The 25,427-nt window shown below is 37.8% G+C and overlaps 1 protein-coding gene across 6 annotated transcripts; it reads left to right on the top strand.

Moving 5' to 3' along the window:
* The first annotated feature begins 277 nt into the window (after window positions 1–277).
* On the top strand, window positions 278–25,001 carry DYNC1I2 (dynein cytoplasmic 1 intermediate chain 2). Of its 6 annotated transcripts, none has more exons than XM_054278038.1 (17): window positions 279–393; window positions 2,346–2,463; window positions 3,842–3,956; window positions 7,131–7,275; window positions 11,229–11,288; window positions 12,460–12,575; window positions 17,095–17,184; window positions 17,412–17,574; window positions 17,667–17,766; window positions 18,255–18,380; window positions 19,287–19,433; window positions 19,757–19,870; window positions 20,238–20,371; window positions 21,351–21,495; window positions 22,326–22,466; window positions 23,461–23,586; window positions 24,269–25,001. In XM_054278038.1, the coding sequence occupies exons 2-17, from the start codon at window positions 2,356–2,358 to the stop codon at window positions 24,380–24,382; spliced, it is 1,944 nt and encodes a 647-aa protein (XP_054134013.1). In that variant the 5' UTR covers window positions 279–393; window positions 2,346–2,355; the 3' UTR covers window positions 24,383–25,001. The 6 variants fall into 6 exon arrangements, with proteins under 6 accessions (XP_054134015.1, XP_054134013.1, XP_054134011.1 ...); XM_054278036.1 differs by having other exon boundaries at window positions 279–408; XM_054278039.1 differs by having other exon boundaries at window positions 280–408; window positions 7,185–7,275.
* Window positions 25,002–25,427: the final 426 nt, after the last annotated feature.

Genomic DNA, 25,427 nt, shown 5'->3' with positions numbered 1-25,427 from the left:
GGGGCGCCCCTGAGGGGAGCTCCCCGCGCGCCCCCGCCCCCAGCGAACCGGAGCACGGCGCGCATGCGCGCACGCCCTCCACGGCAGGCGGTGGCGCTCGCTCCCCGCGCCCTGCGGACGCCGAGTGCAGGATGCTAGCGTGTCCCCACTCCGGAAGACTACAACTCCCATCATGCAACGCGCGGCAGCGCTGCGGCCGCGCCCGGGGACCATCGGCGACGAGAGCCTTCCAGCGATGCGCGCTGCATGCTGGGTGTCGTTGTTCTCTAAGCGATTTCGCCAGCCAGCGCCCCGCCAGAGGGGTGTGGCGCCGGGCCTCGGGAACGGCCCTGTTCCTGCGTCGCTTCGCACTCGTTCGCCGTGTTAATTCCTTTCCGATTGCCGGCCCTGACGGTGCGGACGAATGGGGTATTGGGTGTTTTACTGCACAGATCTCAGTGTCCTTCCGCAGTTTACGTAGATTTCCGCACATTCCGCAACGAATGGGGTATTGGGTGTTTTACTGCACAGATCTCAGTGTCCTTCCGCAGTTTACGTAGATTTCTGCGCATTCCGCAACGCCTTCGGAGCTGGTTTGACCCTCGGCGTCTGCCGTCGGCAGCCGCCTTCCAGCTGTCGGCGCCTTTGTGCGGCGGCGGAAGGGGCGCGGGGCCGAGGGCAGCGGGCAGCGGGCGCAGGGCAGGAGCCGCGGGAGGAGCCGCGGGCAGGTGCGCGGGGGCCGAGCCGGGGGCAGCGCTGCCGCCGTCCGGTGGGAACGCGCCTTCCTGCGGCCTCGCCCTATGCAGCGAAGGCTGTGGCAGCCGGGTGGGGCCGGGGGCGGCCCGGCTCGCTGGGCGGCAGAGACCGGGAGTGTCGCCTTCTCCCGGGCCGCGGGGCGTGGGGCGACCCTGTCCGGGCTGCCGGGCTGGGCTTTGGGTGGGGACTTCGGTTCTGGCGGCACCAGGTGCGAGCCGCGGTCATTTCCAGGCGGGATGGGCTGGGCTCCCCTCCCTCCCCTCGGCTCCGCTCGGTTTGTGGTGCCGGCACTGCACGGGCGGCAGTCCATGGTGTGACAACGCGCTTTCCCGCTGCTGCTTTAAAGGGACACGGGAATGCCATTGGAAAATGCTGACAGTGTGTTATTTATTTATTTATTAGCACCTTAGTGCTAACAGACGACATGAAGGAATACACACACTGCCTCCGGTATACGTATTACTAGGATGTGGGATTAGATGTATGAGGCTTGCAACATTTTGCATCCCTTTCTGTGCTTAGCTGTGCTATGCAAACACTTGCAAGTATTCTTTATTTTGAACTAGCACACAGTCACATTACTAACGCCTAATCTTGTATCCTTATTGTCAGTCTTACTGCAAAAACATTTATAGTCGCCTCATTTGTTATAGGACTACTTGTGCATTTTCTTTGCTGACTTGACTTTGCTTAAAAACAGTAAAATTAAGTTCTTCTTCACCTAGCACATTCACAGTTTTTCTTACCTGTGTTCTAAGTCTTTATGAAGTTCTAAACTTACAGGGTTTTTCGCCTTTCATTGTTGACCTTGTTTGTATTTGAGTTAGTTACATAGAAAACTTTTTGTAGCATTTTTGTTTTTAAACAATCCACCAATTTATTAGCAGGATAACAGTTTTGAAAAAAAGTTATAATGCACGTGTTTTACAGTTTTCTTTGACCACACATTTGTACTTACATTGCCTTATCATTTATAGTGATCCTACTAAATGTTTTAATAAATCTTTACTTTGAATCATATAATGCTCTGTGGAAGGATATATAGCTTACATCCTGTGAAGTTATAGCATGCCAATATTTAGCTGTTGAAGTGAAAAATGACATAGCTTACATCCTGTGAAGTTATAGCATGCCAATATTTAGCTGTTGAAGTGAAAAATGACAGAGAAATATTGTCTTGCTGCTTTTCTTGCTGTTTTCAGTCTTGCAGGTGTTTTTGTAGCTGCAGAAATCTTATGGCAAGATCAAATAGTCACATCGGTGCCTAAGGTTTTTTCAAAGTAGTTCCTTCAAAGAGCATCAGACCTACCTTAGAAATGGATGCTGTCATCATGTCATGGTTCTATCTGTTTGTTTTAAGTCAATCACTTTAGTATTGAGAATGTTTTAAGTGAACGGGAAATAGAAGTAGGAATGTGGGTTTTTTCAATTATTGTTGACTCAGGCTTCTGGTAAGCTGGTTTTGGTAAGCTAGGATAATTTCTTTGAGGATAGCTTCTGGAAAGAAGAGCTGCTATATTGAAAAAATGTAAACAAAACAAACAAACAAAGACTACCAAAAAAAGCCACCCAAACAAAAGCCAAACAGTGACATGATTTCTGTTGCTCAGTGTTGCAGCCATGTCTGACAAAAGTGAGCTGAAGGCGGAGTTGGAGCGCAAGAAACAACGATTAGCTCAAATCAGAGAGGAGAAGAAGAGAAAGGAGGAAGAAAGAAAGAAGAAAGAAGTAAGAAATAATTTTCACTTTGACTTGCATGTGTTACTTGCCTGAAGTTTAAGAGTACGTTCACATAATCTACCAATCATTTTCTGTGTCCTGTTCAAGGAGTGTCTGTTTAATGGTTGGTGCAAATATGAATGCAGCACTTTCATTTTCTAATAATGTAAATACCTACTCTTTTCTTTTCAACTGTTGGTATGATAAACTGGATTAAGAAAAAAAAATTAAACTTAGTATCTTACGTTAACATAAAGTTCAGATTTCTAGAACTATCTCTGCATGTGACATCATTAATCAAATCACTGTGATCCGTTACATGAAAGCTCTGCTTAATGAGTTGTGATGGGTCTAATCTAAAGAACTCATTTCTGAAATACAGTTCTGAGGATGTGTGTAGGAATTATCTGACTCTCAGTATTGTCATTGTACAAACAATGTACTATGTTCTTCTGCTCTTTGGCCTGTCTATAGGCTGAATTTTAAAAGGAGCAATACTCAGGATGTATATGGTGCTTGTGTGTTACATTTAGTTTGTTACAGTCTTCTGGATTTCTCACTGCTCAGTACGTGATAATCAGTGATAGATTACTGTTTCTCCTGAATGCAAATTGTATCTCATAAAAGAAACTTCTACTGGTATGTTTTGGGTACTTTTTCATTACTTTTCTGTGTTTTGGTTATGATCCAGTTGGTATTCTAAATCAGCATATGACTGACGACTGGGCAGCTGCCAACCACATGATTCAGACAGAAAGGAGAAAGAAATAGCTCAAATTATGTCCTAATGACCTTGTAGCAGTGTATTGCCAGAATTGCTTTTTTAAAAAGCAGCTAAGAGTAGAAAGATACAGAGTGTTTGGTATCTTTTGCAATAGAACTTGCACTATTTCTAAATCAAAGAGGGTGGGGTGTATTTTTTCATATCTAGCAGATAACACAAAGAAAACTACTTTTCTTTGACACAGTTCTTGTAATTTTAAAATAGGAACCACATGACTATCTCTTAAATACTTTTACACCCAGGTACAGATTTTGTACCCAGGTACAGCTTTTACACCCAGGTACAGGTTTTGTCATTATTTGCATTTTACAGTGCTTAGGATTAGTGTGAAAAAAGGTACTCTTAATCTTATAAAGTGTTAGTCATTTTGGCAAATACACAGACCCTTTTTGTGTGTTTATATATGTCCTTTAAAGACAGTACCAAAGCTTTGGAACATTGTTATTCCTGTCTGTTTACTTTATCTGCAGAAAAGAACAATCAGAATTATTGAAATTGAATATCTAATAGAGTTAATAGATTTCAGTATTAAAAAAAACCCTGTGGGGTCTCAAAATAAATGAAAGGTTAAAGACTGTAATTTATTTATTAAATAATTTTTAGACTGACCAGAAGAAAGAAGTTCTTCCAGTACAAGAAGAATCTGATCTTGAAAAGAAGAGAAGAGAAGCGGAAGCATTGCTTCAGAGCATGGGGTTGACATCTGAGTCTCCTGTTGGTAGGAATGTTACTGTTTATTTGAAATAAATGCTTGGGAGATTTTTTTTAGTCTTTTTTGGGGGGCGGGTGAAGTGTTTTTTGGGGCTTTGTGTTGTTTTTTGTTTTGGTTTGGGTTTTTTGTGGTGGTGGGGTGTTTTTTGTTTGTGTTTTTTTTTGTTTTTTTGGTTTTTTGTTAGGATTTAGGTATTTATATAACTAACAATAATTCTCTGGCCACTTTTTCAGGGGTTATACATGTCTGGGTTTTATACTCTTTTGTCCTTCATGATCTGTTATAAATGTCAAATGATGTGCTTCAGTACACATTACATAACAATATTTTATAAAATAACATCATTTACACTTAATGGATTATTTGAAGTATATTAGTTAAAATATCATGTATGCATTTTCTTATCCCCTCTTATTTTTCACGGTCATTATTCTCCTGTATTTTTTTTCCTTACTCTTTTCCACAATGCTAAATTTTAATGCTGATATTTTTGTATGGAGTTGGCTTTTTTCTTTTCCTCATCTTTCACACCCTAGTTTTTATTATCTCAAATACCTGACTGACTTTGATGGAGGAATAAAAACACGAAGTATAAAAATTAGCTTCCAAGGGTGGTGATTGGTGTCTGTGCAGCTCTTAGATGTGGTTGCATACTGGTTCTTGCTTTTTGCCTTTACTTAGGCACATCCCTATGGAAGATGAAAGCAAGGAACATGATAATGCAACTCTGCTTTTTGTCTCCAATTCTGAAATCAAAGCAGTTTAAAGCTTATCAGTTTGGCTTCTTGGGGCTCTATTCAATTGGGTTTGTAAATAAAATAGTAATAATTTCTTACACATATATCTGCAATTATATTTTCATAATTGCTTTTGTGTAATCCTCAAGTGTTCAGAAGTGAACAGCATTATAGCTGCTCAGATTCCAACAGCCCCAGCAGTCATTTTTGGTAATTCAAACTGTTTTAATAGTTGAGAGACTCCATTTGGCTGTGTTAGCACCAGTGTGCAGCTGTTCAAGAAATCAGTTCTGACCAGCTACAGATTTTCTTTGCTAGACTAATAGTTGAACAGTTCCCTTGAATATAGTGTGCCAAGGCAGTTGATTAAATTTTTGTAGGAATGTATGTGGTTGTTGATTTTTTTCACATCTGGCAGAGAATCTGAAAGCCACAGAATAGCCAGTCCTCAAAGCAGGTTAATGTGTATGCTTAGAGTAGGTGTTCATGAAGAGCTCAGAGGTGCTGACATGCAAGAGTGGGGCACACCCCTGCATGTTGTGTTTAATTCCACTGAGCTGCTACTTAATCACACCCTTCAGTGTACACAGGGAATTCAGTCTGTCTCCTTTCGAGATAACCAGGTCTGATATTGATCCTTAATCGAGTTTCAATGTCCTGCTTGCCTGCAGTTAGCATGCCAGAGGCTCAAGCTGCTTTTCTGCTGACTGCATGCTGGCAGGTGCAGTGATTGAGGTGATGCTGACTCGTGGCTGAGCTGATTGGTGTGCAGCTGAGGTACCTCGTGCTCACACTGTCAGTGGAGGGGGGTTGCTTGACATTAGATTCTTTCCTAGAAAATTGTGTTAATTCCCAAGGCAATTGCTGTGCTGTTAACTGCTAGAGAGAGAGCACTCTGTTAGAGGAGAAGTATCAGTGTTAGCATGTTTTGATATCTTCCATATTGACTATATAAGAAGCCTTAAGTTATTGAACCAGAATTATTTTCAAAAAGATTTTACAGTTTAATCCTCTGGGCTAGGTGAAATTCCATCAGGTCTTTTCGTAAGACTGTCGGTCCTTCAGTGGGACTGGGCTCAGTTTTGGGCAGCGGTTCCCGAGAATCGCTTTCCCCACAAGAGAGCGCTGCAGCACCAGCACTGGCCCTGCGACCTCACCACGTCCTGGAAACGCGCACAGATGGCAAAGCCGAGGCCTGGGGCAGCTCCTTTGCTCTACCTTAACCTGGCGAGCATGAGTTAAGGATTTATATATTCTCACATGCCCCCGGTTGTATAAGTATAAAGCCTAAATGTGTGTATGTATGAATTTATGAAAAACAACTCAAGACCTATAAAAAAAGTCTCTCCCCTAGGAGGAATGAAATTTTTAATAAATTGAAGAATTCACTGTTACTTTGGTAGAATTAAGGGAGAATTTTTGTCAGTCAGAACCATGTCTCTGTTTTGAGATGGGGTAGAAAACTTATTTAGAATTCACAATATACTTGTGATTTCTATAAATTCTGTAGCAACCTTGCAGACCTAAATTCAGAGTTCTCTCTTAACTGTTGACAGAGTAGGCAGCAGTTTATATAATTTGTGTTCAGTTGATTAAAGGGTTTTTAAGGGTTGCTAAGTAGTGAATGCTTTACATATTGCTGAAAAAGGAAGCATATAAATACCTTCAAAACACCCTTGATTCTTGTGTTTAAACCCTAAGTTTCATTAAAAATGACCATTTCTAAAAAGAAAAGTTGAAAGAAATACCAAAGTAGCTTTGTATCAGATTGCATGATGTCATTCACTAGATATCACTTCCAGAAAGAGTATTACTTTTCAAATGGTAAGTGCAGTCTTCATCTACTAGCAGGAAATGGACTGACACTTAAGAAGTTTAAATACAGTGGTACTAGACTGTTTACTGTCCAGCAAAAAAAAAGTCATTCTCAAGACCTAATACTAGAAATGTTGTAATACACAAGATTTATGTTGATTTGATTCAACCTAGAACAAAAATAACAGGATGCTGTATGACACAGCCACTTTTTTGGTCTACAGTTTGGTGATTATATGTTTTGAAATAACATTGCCAGTTAAACATATTCATTGTCTAATCTTTAAGAAAAACTAATGTCAGAGCTGTATTAACAACTATTTTTTCTATATTTAAGTAACATGAGTCAGTGGAAATTACCCTTTGAAAATCAGTGTCATCATTTGTCAGAAGTTCAGTTTAAAAATATTTTTTTCAATTCATTTTCTCTTAAATGTCTTCCCCTCCATGTCTTTTTGTACGCTCCAGATGCATAAACACCAAACAATTGCATGAAAATCCAGCATGAATTGTTAACATTGTCTTTTCCCCTCTCTTTCTACTGTTCATTTTCATCCATGTTTTTTTTTTCGTTTGCCATCACTTGTTTTTAATCCTTCATTTTTAATTAATTTGCAAACATCCTAAGCTGTGCCTCCTCTGCGGGTAGTAACAGCGGATACCTGTCTGTTTCACTATTTAGTCCCTCCTCCTACCTCTCCGTCCTCCAAATCCGTGAGTACGCCCAGCGAGGCTGGCAGCCAGGACTCGGGGGATGGTGCTGTTGGATCCAGGTATGTCACTTTCCTTGCCCTGCTCCTTTGCTCAGTACCTGGGCTCTGAGTAATTAAGCTTTAAAAGAAATCAAGGTTAATTATTTTATTATAATAAAATGAGGTTACAGTGTTGAATCTGTCAGAAGTGACTGTTTTGCACAAATATTTTACTTTAAAATTTGAAATGCAACTATACTTCCTGATTTGAAGTTGCCAGCATTCATGTGGAGTTGTTTAAATTCGCAAGTTTGAAGTTAAATGAATGTACCGGGACAATAACAAACTCAAAAGCTCTAACTTCTGCACTCTTCTCAGCTTCTTATAAAGGAGGATGGGTATGGATGATAGGCTATTTGCTTTTTCCCACACCTAGTTAATCTGATAAGAGGTGCTGTCTGCAAACTTTACATTACTTCTGATTTTATTTTTCCTTTACTCAGAACCATATTTCTCTTTATTTTACTTCATCTGTGTAGCACAATTACAGCACTTGCAGTCTTTTATTTTGTCAAAACATACCTCCATCTTTGTACAGCCATTGTTGTTTTGACCTTTTTTCAGTGCCAATACTTGTCACATTTTTTTGTCCAGTTCTTTGAGTGGTTTGAGACATGCTGCTCTAAAGAAGAATCAGATAAATATTTCTGTTAAATATTTCAAGTGGTGATATATGGGTGATAAGGTAGGAAAACACCACTTCCAAAAGGTATTTCTACTGTTTCCCATGCACAGTCTGCAAATAAGAGCAGTAGCTGCCTATTGATATTGGTAAGATATTCTCAGCAAGTGAAATTTATGTACTTGAAATTTAGTAAGTATGCACTGTGGATGAAGTTTAGTTAAAGCACAGTAACTGCAGCAGTTATCAGTTACTGTTGTCATTTTGGAAAAGGAGTCAAAGGTTAGACTGCTTTGAAACATCTTATAAAAAGACTGCAGTAACATCTTGTGTGCATGTGGATTATGCATGAATAACTATATACATCTTAATCTGAAAATATTCAACAGACTAATGACCTGAACAAAGGTTACAAGGTGTCTGTTTCTAAGTAGAAATCGCTCAGTTAAAACAGAATATATCAGACTTTTTGTTAAGAGTGCTCAGGTATGATCTTGTTTGCCTGTCATGGTAATTAACCAATATAATTGTTCCTTAATTGAGTGGCAAACAAATTTTAATTATTTTAAATTGTTGTTTATTGCTTATTAAATTATCTTTTAAAAATATATTTATTTATGTGTTTATGTTCACTAGAAGAAAAAAAACAAGAAGTATTTGATGATGACTTTTTAAAAGAAAATATTTTCTTTCCATTCACACCTAATTTAAATTCAGTATGAAACCATATGCATAGGCCACATACCTGGAATGGAATGCCACATTGTATACTGCATTTATTTCCACCTCATCCATGCACTGCACTCTGTGTGTTCTCAAACATAGTAATGCACTGTTGTATGCAGGCATTTTCTTATTAAGCCTTGAAAAAACCCATATCCTGAGTCCCAAAAGCTTCATGCATTTTCAAACTTTAAATCTGTCCCAGGATTGTGATCTTTAAAGCGTGGAGGTATGAATATACAGCTAAATTGGAGGCATTATGGAGTCCCTGTTGGAATCCCCTTGCTTGTTCTCCCACCAGTGGGTTCTTCCCTTGCCCCAGTAAATGGGTGTCTACATCCTGGTTTATTAGTACAAGTTCATACATTTTGAACATGAAAGTTGGACTCAATGATATCCCTTGGTGTTACACGTGGCATTTCATAGGTGACTCCTACCAATATGAGATATATTATAAATATATCTCATCACCTCCTCAGTGATGCTGAATCTTGTCAGTAACTCTTTCAGTAAGTAGTAGAGCAGCATTCAGCCTGTGCTCCTGCTGTTACTTCCATCTGTCTTACTTAATTTTCATTAGTAAAGAGTCTTGTTTCCTAGTTTGATTCTGGTTCTTTCTTTTTTTCCTTAGTCAAGAATGCAAGTCCAACACTCAAAAAGAATACAGCTGGTTTACTTTTAGGCTGGTGAATGCTTCATAGAATTAGTTTAAAAACAGAAAATATTTTTAGATATATAGGAATTCTTAGGAAAGTGCCTGAATACAGAGAAATCTGGACATATGTGGAGGAATGGGAAATTTGTTCACTGAAGTTTGTAGATAAATTCATTTGACTGAAGGCAAAACAAACCGAAAACAAACAGTATTTTGCATTATTTTGGTCCATATATAAGAGGTAAATTTTATCTTAGAATGTTACCTTTATTTAAAAGAGTATCTCCTGTACTACTTGTTAGCTTCAACTATTTTAAAGGACAGTCCCTGGTCCCACTGAAGCAGGAAAATGAAAATAATGCTTTGAAAGCAGGAAAACTACCTCATCAAGCGCTAGATCTTAAAGAGGTGCGGAAGTTGGAGCATTTTATGTTTATAGCCTTTCCCCCAAGTTCCCCTCAAACATGATTGAAAAAGTTGAGAAAATATTGGACAGGTGTTGTGGTGATGCAGCATCTGTATCTATAGCTAAGGTATTCTTTGCAACATGAACGTTGGGATGGTGGTTTGGTTTTGTTTGTGGTTCTACAACATATAAGCAATACCCTGCTTCAAGTCTCAGGGACCAAATTAAACCCTTAAGCTTAAATCTCTTTGGTCAAGAAAGACAGCAGAGATCTAATGAATAAGTATGCTCAAAGTAATTAACTTATGCTAAAATGATGGGTTCTCTAATGCACAAAAGATATGAAAAGGTTTTGGAGCTGTTGCTGTGGATGCAGTTGACTTCATATGCAGTTGCATATGAAGATGGTGGATTTTTAATTCCTAATTAAGTTATGATTAATAGTCCTAATGCATACTTTGCACTAGAACAAGGTCGTGCATGGCACACCCATATTTATGAGCTTTTATGGCATTGTGTGTATATTTTTCAGATCAACTTTCACTTGAGAAATTCTGCACCTAGTTAATAGTTAATAATTACCATGTATGGGATAAAAATGTAAAATTGTCTTTTATTGACCTATCATAGTAAAATATTGCATATTCTTTTTCTTTAATTCAGAAACATTATTTTTAAAAATGCAGATAATGCATGTAGGTTAATTTGCTAATCCCTTACAAGTGTGTTTCTAAAATTCTGCCTAAGCCTGATAGCCAGTAGACTAGATGAAAATTTCTGAAGAAGGGATGAAGTCTAGAAATGAAGGTGGAGGGAATATTGATTTCCCCCTTGCTATTTCTTCTAGTACAACTTGAAATAGATCCATTCTGTTTGTTATTCCACGTGACTTTGAAACATATTATTAATATAAAGCCCACAATTTATAAGAGATTTTAAGTGTCTTAGATGGAGTTGGCTCTAACTCAGATGACACTTGCAAGCCCAAGGCAGTGCTTAACCCATAATTACTGCAATGTCACATCTTGGAAACTCTAGCAGTTCTTTATCCCAGTGGAAATGCTTTTTTTGCCCCACTACCAAAAGGCTTATGTGTTGACTCATTTCCTTTACCAATATGACAGCTTCCTCCACATATTTACTGCTCTGGGCAAGTTTATGTTATGTTAGCAAATCTGTCTTCATATAACTTGAAGAAATCTGAACATATTTTGAAAGGAATTTCAAGTTTTTAGTGGTTCTTATCAGTATTTAAAATACTTTTATTTGCCTTTCATTAAGGCAAACATTTGTTTGCAGACCTTTAATTTTCAACCTTTAAAATAATTTAATTCTTTGCTAATAGCTCTGAATTCTATTTGCTTCTTAACTTTTGTATTTACTGCATGTATTATTGCACTGAATGTTTGCTGAATTTCCCTTAACTGATGTTGCATTGCCTTGTTTCTTGTGAACAATAAAATAACTATAAGCTTGCTGTAACTCTAGAATTTCATAGTGTATATTTGCTTCACTAATCTCTGGCCTTTTTTGCTAATGCTGCATGATTGTTCAACCTGGGCTACCAGGACGCTGCATTGGGATACTGATCCATCAGTTCTTCAGCTCCACTCTGATTCCGATCTGGGGTATTGCATAGATTTCTTCTATTCCCTCTTTCATGTGCTTATGAATAATAAGTATGAGCATTTTTTCCTTTAAGACTTATAGTAGTTGTTGTTGTTAAGAAACTGTTTTGTAATTAATAGAAATTCGCTGTCCCTAGAGTTAGCACGGTTTGCTTGCAATATAATTTAATATACATTAGATGTTTATTTCCAATAAACACAAGTTGTGATTTCTTTGAGTCTTTCTTTGAGAAAATATAAACTTTAAGAAGTCATTTATTTAAAATAAAAAGGTTAGCATGACTGTATTTAAAAACAGAGCAACTCCCATCTTTTCTTACAAATATGTTTATAAAAGCTGTAGCTCATTATAAGCACTAACTAAAACCTGTATTGTGTGCTGAGAATTATGATTCTGCCCACCAAAACCTTTCAAAAGGAGTTACTCTTCTGCTTTTATCTTGGGGGAGGAGTGGATAAAAAGAAACTAAATCTGATATAGGTGAATTATTGGGTCATTGCAGTATTATTACAGTACATACTGCAATTAGGTTTTACAGAAGGAACAATCCCTGAATTAATGTTGTGCAGTTTTTGGAATATATATTGTGTTGTATGATGCTAACCATATCTACCTTCATTAAAGTCAGAAAGCTCAGAGGTTTTCACTATTGTGCTCTGAAATGATGTATTATGGTTAAATTATTTGTCAGTCTGAGTTCCAGGTCAACCTGGCAGTTCTGCATTCCAGATAGTATCTTAGAGGTGGACAAAAAAGGGCAGCAAAGTTAAAAGACTAGGAAATGCTTTTTTCTTCAGTATAACTAAGTTGATTTTCAAGCTTTATAATCCTAGAACTGTTGCTGTACAAGCATGACTTGGGAGTAGATCTATACCCCTGATAAGAGATGTATCATATATGTGGCTGTATTCTGGTCAAGCACAAAGAGCAAAAGTTTTAAATTATATCCTAATGTCCAGATATTTATATGTGCACATCTTCCTTTTTGCCACAGATGTATAAATAGTTGCTGATTTTAAACAATAATGATAAAATAGTTGTCATAATCGTGTGACTTGTTCACAGTTTCCACTGGACTTAAGTTTGATTAAGCAGTGCTGTGACTTAATGACTTGGGTATTATTCTAAGCAAAATGTGAAATAATAAAATTGGTTTTTTCTGATTTTTAGACGTGGACCTGTTAAACTTGGAATGGCCAAAATTACACAAGTTGATTTTCCTCCTCGAGAAATTGTTACCTACACAAAGGAGACACAAACACCTGTCATGACTCAGCCCAAGGAAGGTGAATGGTTAATTTATTACTATTAAGTTATTTTTTGTTTCTTTTAATATAATAATGATGACTGGCTGAATTAGAACTAGCACTTGTGATCTGGAAACTTAATAAGGTAAATGAAGATTGATTTGTGAGATAATTTATATGAATTCTATTAGTAAATTTTTGTAGGTTTTGCTTAGCTGTTACTGTTGTTCTGCATCTCTCTTAACATCACTCTTGCTACTAATATGTGGTATTTTCACACTCCTAGTATATATTCAGATTAAACACCAAGTTACTTAATTAGCTGACAGCAGATAAATAAATGGGATATATTTTGCATTTATGGTGTTTAAGGATCCACATGTAACTTGGCAGATGGAGGACAGGGAGGTGATTTGAGGCAACTGGCATGGCTTTAACAAGGGCAACTCTGCCTGACCAACCTTTTGGCCTTCTACCATGGAGTGACTACATCAGAGGACAAGGGAAGTGTGCAGGGTCTGTTTGGATTTCTCTGAGGCCTTTGACCCTTTCCAGGACTAACTGGGTACTTGCTGCTTAGTGCTGCTGTACAGTACTGTGCATGTGCAATCACAGCTGGCTGTGATTACAGTATTAGTGCATTAACTCCACTCTTTAAGGACTAATTGTCTGCTCACATCTCCAGGACACAGAATTAAAATATTAAGCAGAGTAATAAAAATATGATGTATAGGATTTGCTTCTTGGATGCTGGTACAATATTTTAATTTTAATATTTTTCAAAGAAATAGTGGACCATTGTATATTCCTGTATAGTCCTTGTGGGTCCCTTCCAACTCAGAATATTCTGTGATTTTGTATTAGCTAGTACATGCCCTAAATGTACAGAAATACAGATAGGAAAACTTGATGTGAAGACATTGAGCTTAACAAAAGCCACCCATTTCACAGGTGATTTAACTTTGATTAACCTACTCTACAGCAACAGATTACTGAGACAACTGCAACCACACTCGACAGTATCATTGCTAGCAAAGCACTGCTTTTCTTTCTGTCTTGCCAAAATACTTCACAATTTTGATGTTAACTTAAAGTAAAAATTCAGTGGTTCATTAAATCTGTTTTTAGCGTTCATTGGCAAGACATTTATTTCTATTAAAGATTGCATAAAAATAGCAGCTACTTTACTGCTCAGTTTGTAACTTTAAATCCCCTGATTGCCTGTCAGAAACAACATGGAGTTAATCCCTTAGCATATTATGATGAATATTCATTGATATGTTGATATGACATAGAGTCCCATTTCCTGTCTTCGAGGCCCTGTGACTTTTCCAAGTCTTTGCAGCCTTTTTTTAATCTGAAATCATATTTGGTACACTGACAATTGAAGTGGCTTAAAATGCCAGTAGATACAGTCAGTAATGAATAAGGTGGATGCAGTTATGGAGTGCCCTTGAGGTTTCAAATTTAGGTACCTGACTTGAGGTAAATGCAATGCATGACAGTTTCATGGGTTCTTGACTTAGTAGACTGTAAGTTTTTCAGAAATAGTATTCCCAATGTTTCAGTGTTTTCTGGGTAGTGTATTATTGTTATGCTAATTCCTTGCAAATTCTGGTATCTGGCCTGCTATTAAATAAATTCAAGATGAAGGAGAGACAAGAAATGTTTGTTTTAATTACTTTTCCTATCTCTTTTTTTTTGGTCCATAACCTTAATGATGGTGCCTTTTGCAAGCTGTGAGAAAGCTTCCTGGGTTTGGAATAGAAAGCATTCTAGTTTTGGATAATGAGGTCAAGAACTTGTATATATGGGGAATTTTTTTTAATTTTCGGGTTTTTTCCTCCAGAACCCTTAATAAGAAAGTTTGCATGTGATTCTTCTTCAGAGAGAAGGTTTTAGATTTATGCAGTTACAGATAAATCAGTGAGATGACATGTTCACTTTCAAGACTGATACTTTGAGAATATTAAAATAATTGCTGTATCCTGCATTTAAATGCAGTAGTATCAGCTGGCTGTATGCAGTGAAAGTACTATGAAGGAATTTAGAGCTCTGTATAATATATGCCATTTATGTTTCAAACATTAAAAGGCAGGAGCAATCAACTATATGATCTTTTGAATAAAATATGTAGATTAGAAGGTCATATAGCACTAAGGGGTTGACCATCTACATTTGACAAGAATTTGACTCCTGTCACTGAAAATGGTACTTAGAATCAGTGTAGTATGACTAATGGAGGGTTGGGCTGAAATTTCTAATTTGGGACTTTCAAAGCTAGAATAATGTATACAGGGTGACCCAAAACCAAATTTCTAAATTTGAAGGCATCATTTAATTCTGCAAGATTGATTGGCAGGGCAAAAAAGAGGGGGATTTTGATCCAAGTGACCATAATTTGAATACATGATCCTGTATGTGTTGTTCTCCAAGTCATGTGTGTTAGCTCATACTGCATTTTTAAATTAATCATTGTTCACACCTGTAGTTATTTGACACGAAGAGTTCCCTTGTTTAAAATGGCCACAAGTTAGACAGTTGTCAGGTTCTGAGTCCACTGTGCGTGCGAATCCATCGAAAAAGGAGCAGTGTCTTTCTGTTTCTTTGCGTGATTATTTTGCCCAAAAAAGCTTTCATTTTTTTTTAAGTAGCACAAAAGCTGTAATTGGCATGCTTTGTAAGGAAGTGTCAATGTGCAAGAGAGTGGAGATCACTAAGAATTCTTTTACGGGTTCTTTCCCCTTTGCACCACCGCCTCCTCAGCAGGGTCACTGAGATCACTAGCTTTTCTTGAAATGGCCATTTTCACTGGCAGGTGCATTATACCCTGTATTTTCAGATTGTTTTTCCATTCTGAATGTTTGGCAGGTTGATTGCTCTGGCTGCATTGACGGAGAAAGGGCTGACAAATGCGGTTGGGCTGGCTGAAAAGACAGTGATTACTGTTTTCCTTTGTGGCTGATTGAGGCCCTTGAAAGGAAAGATTTTAACCTTCACCATTTGGTTCAAAAGTATGAGCATATATTGAAATCATTCATGCCATTTATCCTAGTTCTGTAAACTTGTCAGAACATAAAAATCGCTCAATTTCAAGTAATGTAGGATTGGCATACGTCATTATCATTTTGATTAAGTTGGAGTTTGTATTATTGTGTGCATTATACAGTGTCATTTAAAGCTTTCTTTCCTGCAGGTACAGTTATATTTTTATTGCCTATACTATGGAGTTAGAAAGATTTTCAGCCCTCTTTAAACCTATCACTATGTGTGTGGTTTGGCAGCTGGTATGGCCTACAAGCTGTATTTTGTTTGCAGGGTAAAGGCTTGTCTGTAGACCTCCTGGAGTGCTGGTAATTGCACAGGCTTGCCATTGGGAAAAGACATGATTGGAAGCAGTCAGGCAGAAAAATGTTGTGCCATCCCATTGCCACCTCATAGCAGAGAGACAATCCTTGCAGTACCATCTGGTTGTTGCTATCTAGTCAGCTGGCCTGGCTGCTGGGACCATGGCTTAGCAGCTGGTTCCCATCCCTTGACCACCCCTTTTTTTTTTTTTTACTCTTTTTGTGTGCATGCATGTGGATTCTGGTTTGTTTTTTTTTTTTTTACTTTTTGTGTTAGATAACTTTGAACATGGGTCAGGAAGATGGCTGCAACAAACAAGCCTAGTCCCTGTTGAATGCTGTCTCATTACTTGTGATGAGGCATGCAGCAGCTTCCTGCTGCCATTCCCTTATAAGCAGATGACGTAGCTGTTTAACCAATAAAAACAAGTCTTTTCAGAAGCTTATTTTAGAAAGTGGATGAAGAAAAGCCAGCCCACAATTCTAAGTAATTTAAAGGTATTTTCTGGCTTACAATATTCAAAGAATAAAATGTAGAAATGCAGAAAGTGATGTAAGCCTTGTCAGTATTCCTGAACATTAACATTTTATGTTATTCATTGCAATTAGGGAAAACACATTTTCCTGCAAAGTTTTCATTGCCAAACATGATACAGATAATGAGACTTGCATCTAGAATGACAGAAAAAATGTAATCTCTCTGCTATTATCTTTAGCAAAATTTGCCTCTCAGAATAGCAACCTGAAAGCTAATGTAAGCCATCTTCATGCCATGTGCAGACCCATTAGACTGATGCTTTCAGATCATAAGTAAGCAGCTGCTCTGTAGACTATTTTAGACATTTGATTTTTCTTTATTCCGCAGCATTAATGTGTCAGTGTGTTACACAGAACACACATCCACTGCATGGTTCTGGGTGGAATCATAACTGCCTGTAAGACAGATTGCCACTTTGGATTCTTCACAATTTCCTGCGTTTTTTATTTCAGTTTATGCAACTACATAACTCAGTGCAACTGATACCCAGGTGGAGACAGTGTTCCAATGATATTTTGGTTTGTGATAATGTTATCCTTGGCATTACATTTTAGAAATGCAACCATTTTAAGCTACATGATACCATTTTACATCAGCTTATTTGAGATTCATATAGAATATTACTGTTCCCCTTTAGAAACACTGATGGTCTTACCATAATGTTTCTCCTTAGATGAGGAGGAGGAAGATGATGTGGTTGCACCAAAACCATTAGTTGAACCTGAAGAAGAAAAAACATTGAAAAAAGAGGAGGAGGAAGAAGGTACAGTTCCTCTCAAGACATTCTGAGTGCTATAAAGAAAGTCATCAATACATTTTTTAACTTTTTGTTCTATTAATTTAAAATTAATTTTGTTGCTAAATACTAATTAGCCAGCAAAACATAAAATACAAAAATTATTAAAAATAATGATAAATACTGTTTTTCTTTCTTGAAAAGAATTGGTGAAAGCGTGCAGTCCAGAAAATGTCTGTATAAATTTTTTTCAGCTGCCCCTCATGAACTCACAGAGGAGGAAAAGCAACAAATTTTGCATTCTGAAGAATTTTTAAGTTTTTTTGACCACTCCACAAGGATTGTTGAAAGAGCCCTTTCTGAGCAAATCAACATTTTCTTTGACTACAGTGGAAGAGACTTAGAGGACAAAGAAGGGTAATGTGAATGTTAAATAATTTTCTGTGAATTTCCAATACTTTTAATTGAAAAAGTGATCTGAGATCAATATCTCCTAATTGTCTTTATAGAGAAATTCAAGCAGGAGCAAAACTGTCCTTAAATAGGCAGTTTTTTGATGAACGTTGGTCAAAGCATCGTGTTGTCAGTTGTCTGGACTGGTCATCTCAGGTAAAAACCAATGCTTAAAGTCAATTGTTGACTGTAAATTGTTGTAGTTCTGTGCATTTGATTCCCATAAAAGCACAGTTGGTACAGGCTGTATTTCTCAAGGTGTTCCTGATGTGCTCCATGGTTTGCAAAAAGTAGACAGCTGTTAATCTTTTGTGAGAGGTAGCAAAAGATTTGGATTGTGAAGAAAGTTGGTTTTGGTTTATGGGCTGCTTGGTAGAGGTAACTCAGCTTTGCTAAAAGGAAGGCTCACTTAAAAGTTACATTAAAAGGAAGTTATGATGCGGGAATAAAACTGTGTGTATGTTAATGCTGATGTTGGAGCTAAATTAGCAACAATTGCAGTTTTCACTGACAGTTCTTCGCGCCTTTATAATGCAAGGCGGTTTTTAACCCTCTTTTGGCAAAAGAAAACAAAGATTCTAGGATTATCTGGACCATCAGCCAGTCATCTTGCTTACTTTGAGTCTTTTTCACTTACCATGCAGTATCCAGAATTACTTGTAGCCTCTTACAACAACAACGAGGATGCGCCTCACGAGCCTGATGGGGTGGCCCTTGTATGGAATATGAAGTACAAGAAAACTACCCCAGAGTATGTCTTTCACTGCCAGGTATGATTCTGTCTTGGGAGGGATTTTGTGTTGATGAATTTGGACAAGTGCCTTCCTTATGTTTGTCAGTATAATAATTTCATTGGGCTGGCATTCACTTTAACCACATTTACTTGGCAATAGATGTTCTAGAATTTCTGACATCATTCAGAATTCAGTCTTGTTTGAGAACTCCTTTTCTTTTTTGTTTAAAAAAAAACAGAAAAACTTTCTTGTCTAATAGTTGAACCACAAAGGTTTGTATGTAAGGGGCTTGAGTGAGATTGTATACTACAGCTTAGTTTACTGAATAAAATGAGGACAGCCTGAGGAAATGGAACAAGGATGAAAACTAGAAACATATATATCAAGAAAAAGACAGATGGAGGTTTTCTGGTAATTTTCTGAAAGATAAAAACATGCAAATCTCTTTCATTATGCCAAGCCCAGGATATCCACATTTTTCCTATCATTTTGGAAAATTACACAGTTGAATCAAAATTTAACCTCATTGTCACATTACTGTCAAAGCCCAGATTGCAAAAGTAACTGTACTATATCAAAATGTATTTCTACATTCTCTAAGAAGTAATGACTACTGAATGTGGCAAAACATTATTAAAATCTTGTGTGTTCCCAGGCCTTCCTTTGCTAATAAACTGTGCTAGGAGGAATACAGATGTATGCACGTGAAAGAAAACAGCAGGAAAACTTTTATATTTTTATAATTATAAATTGAAACAAAAAGACTGTTGAGGGGTTACAAAGGGTGGGTGAGTCCTTAAGTAATTGGGCAGTGAAATACTGTACTGAATAAATTTAGGCAAATAAGTTGTTCTGATATTTGGCCTCATTTCCTTCAGTTTTAGACATAGTGTCACTGAATGATCGTTTGTGTATTTTGTTGTTTGTTTTCCTTCCTTTCAGTCTGCAGTGATGTCAGCTACATTTGCAAAATTCCATCCCAATCTGGTGGTTGGTGGCACATACTCGGGCCAGATCGTGCTGTGGGATAATCGCAGCAATAAGAGAACCCCAGTGCAGAGAACGCCGCTGTCAGCTGCGGCTCACACGGTAGGGGCTGAAATGTCTTCAAGGACTGTGCCCTCCTGAGAAGTGTTTCATGTCTAGGAAACTCTGTCCAGTGCACTTGATTGGCAATGCTTAAATGTTTGTGTCCATATTTTGACACTTAGGAACCAGGCTATTCATAAAAATCAGAGCATAAGAAAAACAAGTATCAGTTTTATAGGGGAGTAGCATTTGTACTTTTGGTTGGGATCAATCTTTTGTGCTTTGTTAAATGGTGAAGTCATATGTTAATTACATTGTACAATAATTATACCAGAACTGGGTATTACTTCTAAATTATTTTCTGATAATATTTTGTTTCTTAGCACCCAGTGTACTGTGTAAATGTTGTTGGGACCCAGAATGCTCATAATTTGATTAGTATCTCAACTGATGGAAAAATATGCTCTTGGAGTTTGGATATGCTTTCCCAACCACAGGTAAGATAACTTTATATATATATATATATGTGTGTGTGTGTGTGTCTATTCTAGATTAATATTTTACTAAAAATTCAGTTGATCTAATAAACTTTAATCAACACTTTCCCAACACAGGTAGCTTGATATTTGATAAAATACTTCCCCACCTGTGGAATCAAATATTTTCTGTTGTTTCTTTTGTATAGTTTTGGTGTACTTGTGTTAGTGGTGAACACAAATGTAATAAATTTATTAAGCAAACTTCCCTATTCCTGCCCAATCTATCCAAGTAAAATAGAAAGAAAAGCCTTCTGTGAAATCTAAAAGATTTTGTAGGTGTTAATATTTCTTTTTATGAAGTAAGTTGCTGATATTTTCACTACAGGATAGCATGGAGCTGGTTCACAAACAGTCCAAGGCTGTGGCTGTTACCTGCATGTCTTTCCCTATTGGAGATGTCAACAACTTTGTTGTTGGCAGTGAAGAAGGCTCAGTGTACACTGCATGCCGTCATGGCAGGTGAATACAAACTTTAATTCTTCAAAGGAAGTAAAAATAGTGAAAGGATGAGTTCCTGCATGCTTTACAGTCAACATTTTTTTAAGTTCATACTTTCTCCTATGCACTGAAGGAGTTCATAGTATCTGTCTGAATTCCAGTGCACTTTTTCCTGAGTAAGAGCTTCATTAAAAACAGAAATGGTTGGAATATTGAATTGGTGTTATGAGTTGTTTGTGTTGATGAGGACAGCCTAGGTCACTGTGGTTTTATTCATTTGAATTGTAGCAGAACATTCCAAACTTCCTGTCAGTTTTGTAGATAATTGTACAGTAACATCACGCACAGATCTTAAATTGGCTGGCTGTTCTCCTGCTGTTCAATCTATTTTGAAATTGTCTGACTGTATCTTATCAATTGCTTTCTTAAATACAATTGAGTGTCCAGGTTTCATCTCAAATACACATCACCTTGCTGCACAGCTTTTTTGGTTCCAAAATACCCCAAATTGTATCACTTTTGTGTAACATCCTTCCCATCTGTTTCCCTCCTTTTTTATCACCCTTGATAGGAGGATATTAGGGATATATTGTTACTGGTTTATGTCTGAACCTCGAGCCCTTAAAGTGTATGCAACTTCTCTTAATTTAATGGGAGTTTCATGCTTATTCCTGAGTCTGGATTTTATTCTTTGGGTGAATTGAAGTTGTAGCTACTGCTTGGAGGACAACATAGTTAAATAGTAACTGAATGAGTCTCCTGTCCCTAGGATATATTTTGGCACTTACAGTTAGTAGAAAATACATGTTGAACTTAAGGCCTGTTTTCAAACCTGGTCTTCCGTGATCCTGTTGTGGTGAAGGCTTTGGCAGTGAGGTAACATCCATGCAAGGCAGCAAAATCTTCTTGTGGCTGTATTTAAATTGCATTTCAGTGCTATCTCTGTCTGCAAATGTTTGGTTTCCAAATCAATTAACCTTGGTTGTATATTCTGAAACAGCAAAGCTGGAATCAGTGAGATGTTTGAAGGACACCAGGGACCAATCACAGGTATCAACTGCCATGCAGCAGTTGGACCTGTAGACTTCTCACATCTTTTTGTCACCTCTTCTTTTGACTGGACAGTAAAGCTTTGGACAACGAAGGTAACTTAGATAGTTCAGTGGTTCTCTTCATAGCCCTTGACACAAGGTGGTGCTATAATGTCAGCTACTTAAGGAAGTTCACAAACCTGAAGTCAAATTGTGTGAAGTTCTGAGGTTCTTAGCTGCAGTCCTGCAAAGAGGAGACAGCTGATGAGCAGAACTAAGATTAACAGCATAAAATTTCGCTTTTAGCTTGAACATCATTTGTGTATTTCTGATCCATTCTTTTCAACTTTTGCCCTTTGTTATCAACAATGATTACAATGTAATCAAATGTGAATCATGTTATAAAGTCAATTATCTCATATATTCATAAGGCAAATGTTTTGCTACAATTTTTTTGAGGAATAAGGGACAGCACCAAAACTACTGTCAATTAAGCTTGATGAGGTCACAAATGAAATATCTGTCATTTCCATTGCCAGAATTACTTCTTTCTCTGTTAGTCTGATGCCCTTAGGAATGCAAAGCAGAGGAAGCAGAGTTAAAATCTCTCTGTAATAGTCACTGAATTATCATTGGCTTGATTTACAAGATTCTTAAATCATTAAATTTACAATTTATAATTGGCTTGCTATTGATTGTTTTATAGTAGCAGCCAGAAAAATGGCTGCATGCTTTGGGAAAAAAAGCATGCATTTAATAATAAAAAGCTTTAGGTTTTGGCTGATTTTTGCAGTGGCATTTTTTTAAAGAAAGTCAAAATGCAAATCACTTTTTGCTTATTGCTGGTAATACTGTTGAAGTTCTGCATTTTGCCTTACCTTTTAGTTTTATAATTTTGAAATGTAGGGTCTAGGTATCACATTGTTATCTTTGCTTCATTTCAGAATAACAAACCTCTCTACTCCTTTGAAGACAATTCTGATTATGTTTATGATGTGATGTGGTCTCCAACTCACCCTGCCTTGTTTGCCTGTGTGGATGGGATGGGCAGGCTTGACCTGTGGAATCTCAACAATGATACTGAGGTGAGAAGTCAAGTTAACTGTCAAATGCAGCTGGAAAATTGTTTGTACTCTTAAAAAGTTGGGTGTTTACCATAGTTTGTGGGGGTTTTTTACCACAGCTTGTTTTTTTGTTGTTGTTTTTAAATATTCTGTAGTTTCAGTAGTTTCTGTGTAGTAGATAGCATTCTTTGATTACAAGGTTACAAATGACTCCTCTTAATGCATAACAGCAGTAATTAAATTGTTTTACCTATAACAAGAGAGCAAAGCATCTGTTGGTGTGACACTGATCCATGTTGTGAAAGTGATTATAGACCTCCCACCCTGAGGCCTTGTCAGCCTAGAGCCCAACAGTGTGAACAAACGTGTTACCACACACCACTGCTGTTCCTATTGCCACAGTAATACTGCAGTGAAAGGGCCATTTGTTCCTAACTAGTGAATTGAGTGTTTGCTTTTCTGGTGTGGCTTATAAACTTCATTTTAGTGGCAACCTTTTGCAATATTTGCTGGAGGAAGATCAGAGGAGAAACCTGACAGATACTTAGTATTTAAATTTCACTATCTGAAAGCTACATATAGAAGACAGTTGTAGGACTATATGCCAGCCTGTGGCTTTACATTGGAATTACCTGATCTAGCCTTTTGGACAGGGCTTGACTTGCCAAAACAGCTGCTCTCATCCCTGTCCTGTGTCATCATCTTCCTGAGATCCCAGGGTGCCTCGTCACTGCCTGAAAGTGTGTCTGGGCCCCCTGTCCCATAAGAAGAGTGCAGATGTGCCTTTTGATAGCAGATGTTTGTACTTTGGCCAAGGGACATTTTGGTCATGGCACTGGTGATATCTTAAGGCCACTGAGGTATTTTTACTGTGAACAGTGTCTTTGATCTGCATTCCATGCAGCAGTTGAAGTGTTGGGCACTTCTTTTGCTGCAGTACAGATGCCCCAGGTGTGTTATCTTTAGCTTATGAAATTTTGATGAATTTTTAGCAATGTGTTTTAAATTGGTGCAGGTGCCCACTGCAAGCATCACCGTGGAGGGCAATCCTGCTCTGAATCGAGTGAGATGGACACATTCTGGGAGAGAGATTGCTGTAGGAGATTCAGAGGGACAAATAGTTATATATGACGTGGGAGAGGTATGTATGTCATGCATTGTGCAAAGTATATTGCAAACACTTGGGTTTCTTTATTTAGCAGCTTGCCTTTCATTTTTTTCTCCTGTCATTATAGGAAAAATAATTAAGTTTAATTTGTATTTTTGAATTAATATTTCCTAGCAGTGTTTTATTTAAGGTGTTCTAGCGTAACTTTTTAGCATGCTGCCATCCAGTCAAAAAGAAAAAGCTTTACTGTAAGGCTGGTGAAATAAAAATCAGTGGTTTGTTTAATAGAAATTTTATCTTCTATGTTAACTGTGGCACATATGAATTCTGATCCTAGCTTGAGAAGTAACAAACAAAAATTTTGCCATGGAGCAGCCTTGATTTTGTTCTTGCAGGAAAGGGGTTGCACTTGCAAGTATGTGTACTGCAGTAGTACAGGGCTAATGGATGGCATGAGGATATAGCATTAGCATTCCCTTTGAAGGCAGTCTCTCAGGTGGAGACCCATAGCACAAGCTTGTAATAACGTGATTTTATAATTCAGGAGTCTCAAATTCTGCTTCTTTATTAGTTAAAGCTTTTGATGCTTAGACTAGAATAAAGGTAAGCTTCTCTGGAACAGGAGCCTCTTGTGAACATGAGGGAAGTGCTGTGCCATTGAGCAGAGCTGAGCTGTGTTTCTCAGGAGGTTTCAGTAACACTGTGTGTGTCACAGCAAATCGCCGTTCCCCGCGGGGACGAGTGGACGCGCTTCGGGCGGACGCTGGCGGAGATCAACGCCAACAGGGCCGACGCCGAGGAGGAGGCTGCCACCCGCATCCCGGCCTAGAGCTGCCTGCCTGCCTGCAGGGGAGCCAAACCCCACTGTCAGCCCTAACCCAGCACAGGGAGGAATGGATGGATTCACCAATGGACTTGGAAATATATTAAGATCATTGAAAATCAGATCTTGCATTGTTTTGTTTTATATATGAATTACAAGCGCGTTCTTGGATCTGTGTAACTTTTAATACAGTTAACTTTGACTTTGCAGGGATCTTCTTTTGCTGAAACACTAACCTGGTACAAATTTGCTACTTGGCCTCTGTAAAGTACAATCTGAAACAGTATATCTTTCTGAAAAGTAAAAGTTTTGCTCCTAAAACTTTCTGTATTACAGACTAACCTTCATTAGGTAGTAAATCTCTGAAGCATTCTTTACTTTGAACTCTTCAAATTACCCATGATATGCATGCATATGTTCCAAGTTTCATTGTTTATATATAGATAAGCCTCAGACTCTGGTAGTGGGTAATATATGTGAATATAAATTTGTCTGTAGTTAAAAACTTATGTGATAATCAGACCTGAATTAATGAAATACATATTTAATACTGATTTCCTTTTGTTTGAATTGGTGCATTAAAAGGTGAGACTAATTCATAAATAAATACTATATGAGCACTTGTCAGCTGCCCTGACCTCTAATGTGTGTCCCTGCAGTAGTTCAGAGCTTCTGGGAGCTGATCCTGTTATACTCACACATCACAGGCTTGTTTTCTACCCTCAGCCACCCCTTACTGCCATGGCAATTGGCCAATAGCAAAAAGGCTTCTGTTATCAAATTTTTCTTTCGGAACTAGACTTGTGACTTAATTTCTATTGTATGATGGTTTTCATTCTGTTAACTACAGACTTGCTACTAATTTTCTGTACTGAGTTCAAGATTTTTATTATTATTAACATTTTTATTGAAACAAGACTTCTTAATGGCTTGAAACAGAATGGTTGTAATTTCTCTAAAGGTTACTTTTTTTTCTTAGCACATTATGAAGTTTTCTATTACGATGGGTTGCATGGGGGCTGTTTCTTTTGGGTTGGTTTGTTTGTTTTTT

Source organism: Melozone crissalis, unplaced genomic scaffold (genome assembly GCF_028551555.1).
Source record: "Melozone crissalis strain CALT ecotype California unplaced genomic scaffold, PUWL_Pcris_2 ptg000023l_1, whole genome shotgun sequence".
NCBI classification, from domain to species: Eukaryota; Metazoa; Chordata; class Aves; order Passeriformes; family Passerellidae; genus Melozone; species Melozone crissalis.
Note: the sequence above shows the minus strand (reverse complement) of the source record. Positions and strands in the feature narration are given on the sequence as shown.